Source organism: Pezoporus occidentalis, unplaced genomic scaffold (assembly GCF_034315485.1).
Source record: "Pezoporus occidentalis ecotype Australia unplaced genomic scaffold, CSIRO_AGI_Poc_V1 ctg66, whole genome shotgun sequence".
Lineage (NCBI taxonomy): Eukaryota > Metazoa > Chordata > Aves > Psittaciformes > Psittacidae > Pezoporus > Pezoporus occidentalis.
Genome location: NW_026916009.1, coordinates 13,312 through 18,404, shown reverse-complemented (window position 1 = coordinate 18,404; position 5,093 = coordinate 13,312). Strand labels below are relative to the sequence as shown.

The 5,093-nt window shown below is 49.1% G+C and overlaps 1 protein-coding gene across 2 annotated transcripts; it reads right to left on the bottom strand.

Annotated features, from left to right (window-relative positions):
- Positions 1 to 360: 360 nt before the first annotated feature.
- METTL21A (methyltransferase 21A, HSPA lysine) lies at positions 361 to 4,870 on the bottom strand. 2 transcript variants are annotated; one of them, XM_062640618.1, is made up of 3 exons: positions 4,483 to 4,870; positions 2,837 to 2,948; positions 361 to 1,793 (listed from the first exon to the last, which is right to left on the bottom strand). In XM_062640618.1, the coding sequence occupies exons 2-3, from the start codon at positions 2,919 to 2,921 to the stop codon at positions 1,396 to 1,398; spliced, it is 483 nt and encodes a 160-aa protein (XP_062496602.1). In that variant the 5' UTR covers positions 2,922 to 2,948; positions 4,483 to 4,870; the 3' UTR covers positions 361 to 1,395. The 2 variants fall into 2 exon arrangements, with proteins under 2 accessions (XP_062496602.1, XP_062496601.1); XM_062640617.1 differs by lacking the exon at positions 4,483 to 4,870 and adding an exon at positions 4,127 to 4,396.
- Positions 4,871 to 5,093: the final 223 nt, after the last annotated feature.

Sequence of the window (5,093 nt, the reverse complement as noted above, 5' to 3'; positions counted from 1 at the left end):
TTTGCCAGCTGGAAGTTTGATGGAAGCAGAAGTGATAAAGAGCTTCTGATGTCCGTGGCCCAAAGCAACTGTTGGTGTTTGCTGTTGCCACTGACAAAGACAGGCAGATCCTTAAAGCCTGAACCTATCCTGGGGCTTTGTAAGTTAAGTTTAAAGAAAAAAGAAGTTCCACATCCACCAAAGGAAAAGGTACTATAGCAATTCCTGTATTTAGAAGTGTAGCCATCTTCTGTTGGCCCATTGTTTTCACCAGGTCCCTTCTTTCACCACTAGAAAGAAGGAAGTCTGCTGCTGGTGTGAGCCAGATTCCAGGTTGCAGCATTTCTCTTGTGGAATAAACACAGAGGTGTTTTTACAAGCTCAAGGTATGAGATCATTTACTTAGAACACTGTGCCCAGAAAGCACACAGACATCTAGACACTGTTCCCAAGTAATACAAGAGTAGGTACTCCCCAGTTACAAAATCTTTACAGCAGCACCCTATGCTCCTAAATAACAGCTCTTGGAGACAGTGAGCCACAGAGACAGACAGAACATGATTTACCAGTACTTTGCGAATCAACGATTGATTTGATATTTAAAGAACAGTTTGTGTCTCCTTGTTTCACTTTCTGTGCTGGCACATGCCCATGTGTATATGCTTAAAGGAGCCTTGATCTGTACGAAAGCAAGGTTTCTTGTTAGGGACAACTCAAGACCTATGACTGCTTTGGTACTGCAGGCATAGCCTCCATGCTTACAAGTCAGGTAAAAACACCACTGATTTCTTAAGTTGCTTTACTCTGCAATATTGATTTACACACACACCCTGATCTTGTTCTTTGTTTCCCTATGCCTCTTCAGTTCAGCAGTGACAGCAACAGAACCACTTTATAGCAGCTGCCTTTGTTGGTTTTTCCCTTAAGTAGCTTCTTTTACCACAACCTTCAACTTATAGAATACCTGAAGTGTTAGAGCATTTAGAGCTCGTGTCTTAGTTTATATATTTTATCCACTTCTGTTTTTCAAGAGTTAAGGAAGTGATACGGGGAAAACCCCCACTCTAATTTCTTTTGAGGCTTCCCACAGAAATTGAGTGTGGTTTGATTTTTAAACAAATCTTTTGATGACTTTTTTTGATGCCTGGAGATTTCTGCAACTTACATCAGTTTCAAACATTACATTTGATAAAAAGTCAGTGGAAGACCCTATACAACTCTACCGAGAAATGAAGCAGAGATTCAATAAGCAGAAGTACAATCCTTGCTGTATCAGATCAAATGATCAGACAAGACCATCAGAACAAGAAGCCAGTGAAATAACACAATTGCAATTACATGCTCAGGAACAAGTATATCAAGTAGAAATAAGGGGAGGATTGAACAGCATTAGTGGTTTACGAACAAAGCACAGAGTCAAAAGTCATCCTTGTGACTACCCCTCTGTGCTTTGTAGATATGAACCTCCTTATTGGAATCATAGTGGACCTCAGATACAGAGAAACAGCCTCTCAGCATCCTCAAGAATCTGTGATCCCGTTCATAGCGGATGCGGCAGGAAAGAAGAATCACAGTTTGCTCTGAGCACAAATGCTCCAGTGTCTGCAGCAGCTCTGCAAAAGTTTCCTCCAGATAAACGATGTCCGCACCCAGGATGAAGTCAAATGCTCCTGAGGGGAACTTATCCAGGTCTCTTCCCCAAGTCAGTTCCTTCACCACAGCTCTCGGACGTAGTTCAGAAGGTAAGTTAGCCTCAACATTTGACTCCAGGAACTCCAGTGCTGCTGCCCTGTCTGTGATGGTGACATGGGCACCTAAAGTGGTACAGAAGTATACACCTCAAAGATAGTCCATGTCCATAAACACAGCATTTGAACTACAATGCTCTAAGTCAAGCAGGCTCGCTCTTCCTGTTAAACATTAACAACTCCCCTGAGTTGCCTGATTAAAACCAAACAAATAAAAGAACAAAACAAGCAAAAAGACCACTGTTTACGTACATCCTACCCTTCATCAGTCACTTAAGAATGTAAGGTGTACTGCACATGAAGATCAAGTTTTCAGGAGCAAAAAGTATTTTCTGGAGCTTTTTCTTAGTGCGTGAAAGTACAGGAGTTACTTTCTGCCTTTCCATAGGTGACAACAGAGTAAGTTACAGGGATTGTTAAGATTAACCAGCTCCAATTCTGTATTTGTTCAGTAGGAGAGAGGCGTCTAGAGAGCCTGTTTCACAGGTCAGACAAAAGTTACGCCTGTGTGATATTTGCACAGCATCACTGTATTGTGTCAAACTGCTTTGCTTTTTTTATTTCAGTAGGCATTTTCCACAGCCACTAGCGCTTGGAATTACAAAGTCAGCCTGGGACAGTCAGCACAAGTTAGTGCCCAGTCCCTGCTTCAGCCACAGGCAGATTACAGGCAGATCACTTTATTTCTCCAGACCTTGGTTTTCCTGTCTGCAAGATAGGCTAACAAGGCTTACACAAGCTCAGAGAGTGGTTTCTGTCTGTAGCTTTATCTGTGCTGCATACAAGGACAAGTGGAAGACAAGCACAGCACTTGTTCCCTGGGGGAGAATGGCTGTGGAACTGAATGCTGCTGAGCCAAGTACCATGGTAACAGGCATCCGCCCCAACAGGGTCCCACCATAAAGTAAACTGCGGTGGCACCATCTCTACAATAAACAATGCAGCAGGCTCTGAAGTCTAACAAGAAAGGAAGATGACTCAGACAGGAAACATCACAGTTCACATATGTAGCTTTGGTGCTAACTTCTGTCCCGTGCATGTAGATGCGAAAGTGTCAGTTTGAGTACAGTTGTAAATTGCTTTAAGCAAGCAAACAGAAAAGCCCTTACCTAATAACGTGGCCACTATTCCCAGCAATCCAGTTCCAGCTCCCAGTTCAATCACAGACCGATCCCTGAGATCAATGCCTCCCATCTCCAGATAAGCACACAGGACAACAGCCTAAGCCAAGAGACAACGGCAATTAAGCACAGGGCTCATTTCAGTCACACTAAACACAGCATTTCCGATTTATACTGAGAGAGAAGGTTATGGGAAGAGTCAGGCACTTCAGGTCTGCAGCTAGACCGTTCAGCCCCTCTCTGCCTCCTGCGTGCATGTGCAGCCTTTTTTATGAGCTTTACAGAAGACTCTTATAGGCAAAAGGAAAAAAGAGCCACAGAGGCTACAACTCAGATGTGGAAGCACTGCTTTATGAATCCCCAAATGTAACAGGAGGCAGAGAGAGCTGTATTTGGAAAGGAAAAGCTGGGAGTGTCAAACACTGGTCAATGAAGGCAGAATTGCAGAAGTCCAGGAGAAGGCTTCATAGTATCTTGCATTGTATTTCAAGAGGTTTCTGCACAATATGGGCACAACGTCAGGAAGGACACAGGGAAAGTAAAGTATCACAACTTCTGTTTGTAAGGAAGCAAACAAACAGAACAAAGTAAACTTCTATCTGTTTGCATCTAATGTGTTGTGTTTTACTTGATAGGGAGCTCTCTCCATAGCAAGTTCTGTCAAAGCCAACATTAGGAAACACCACCAGCCCTGTGCACCAATTCATACCAGGAGGTTGCTAAAATTATGCTTGTTCTTTAAAACCAGAGGTAAAAGTGTAACCTGTGTGTGGACAGAGACCAGACCGATGGGAGCCTATGACTGTTACAGCGGTACCACAATGGACTGCCCCGCAAACCTGGACCAGCCACAAACCCCTCTGTTCTGCAAGGCTCTTATCCCCAAGATAACGTCTATCAGCAGTCCTTGACGCTACAAGCAGCAGTGCTGCGCTCTGAAGGGCATTAAGGGAACACTATGGGCCGCCGTTGATTGACAGGTGAGAGTTCTGTGAGTTATCAAGAGTATTTTCTGTATCGAGCACTGGGCATGCAGGGGTTTGGGTGTCCTGTTTCCCTTAAAGTCCTCCAGGATCTCTTATGAGGGGAAAAAGGGTAAAAATACCAACTTCTGGTGAAAAAAAGAAAGGGGGGGGGGGGAGAAAGAGGAGAAAGGGAGGGGAAGACTTCCCTTAGCAATACAACATTGAATAGTTTTATAAGGTGATTCTGAAAGCCGGGGCAAGCGCTGTGGGAAGCCATCACTACAGAAACGCTTGTCTCGGTGCGAACACCTACCGCATCCCAGACCACGGCCGCCACCCCAAGCCGCCGCCAGTCCTGCTTGATGCGGATGGTGCGGCTGACGAAGCGGTATGTGGCCGAAGGGCTGTGCAGCTGCCGCGCTACCCAGCCCGCGCCCTCCTCGTAGGGGACCAAGGCCATCCCGCGGCCTCGCGGGGCCCGGCGCCCGCGGCCCCAGCGCCCGCGGCTTCACCGCGGCCTCCGCGCCCGGCGGGCCGCGGCCACGTTGCTCCTCGGCGTGTCTGGGCCCGTTGCAGCCCGCGCTGGCGCCCGAGGCCGAGCCGAGAGCAGGAAGGGCCCGGCTAGGCGCTGGGCCCGGTCCCTCGCCGCCCGGCCCGCCCGCTACTCACGCGTGGCAGCCCCGCAGGCGCCGCGGAGCGCTCGAGCCGGCCCCCGGCGCCTTGGCCTGGAGCGGGTGCGACCTCCCCCGGCCGCCTCCCAGCCGCCGAGTGGCGGCGCGGCCGGCGGGCGCAGGGCGATCCGATCACGGGTAAAGAGGGATGAGGCCCGGGGTGGGAGGTCTCCGGAGAGCTCCTGCCCTCAGCAGCGGCGGGAGAAGGAGCGAGGAGGGGGTAGAACGCAAGCCGTGGCTGTCAGCATGGCCCGGGGCAGGTGCGGGACGGCACAGCCTCAGCAGCGTGCAGCATGGCACCGAGCAGCCGCTGGCTCGGCAAGGGCTGCAGTATCCCAAAGGGAAAAAGCACGGCACTGCTTCCTGCAGGAGGCTGGGGCTGCATTTTGAGGGCTACGTGCCATGCAGAAAGGTATGAGATGCGAAACACCCTGCGGGACATCCGCTGCCTCTCTGCGGTGCCAGCCCATGGCTTTTGTTGCAGGGGTTTCTGGAAGTTAGTGCCCAGGAAAGGTGTTTGTCCAGCCCACTGGCCTCGTCCGCTATTGCCAGCATGGTGAACATTGTGTCTGCAAGTGCGCATAGCCTGACTGGAAGCGGTCCCTCAAT

Coding starts and splice junctions, on each gene's coding strand:
- METTL21A (XM_062640617.1), bottom strand. CDS start 4,273: ATGGCCTTGGTCCCCTACGAGGAGGGCGCGGGCTGGGTAGCGCGGCAG. Junction 2,949..4,126: donor CGGCCGTGGTCTGGGATGCG/GTAGGTGTTCGC, acceptor CTCTTGGCTTAG/GCTGTTGTCCTGTGTGCTTA. Junction 1,794..2,836: donor AATAGTGGCCACGTTATTAG/GTAAGGGCTTTT, acceptor GTACCACTTTAG/GTGCCCATGTCACCATCACA.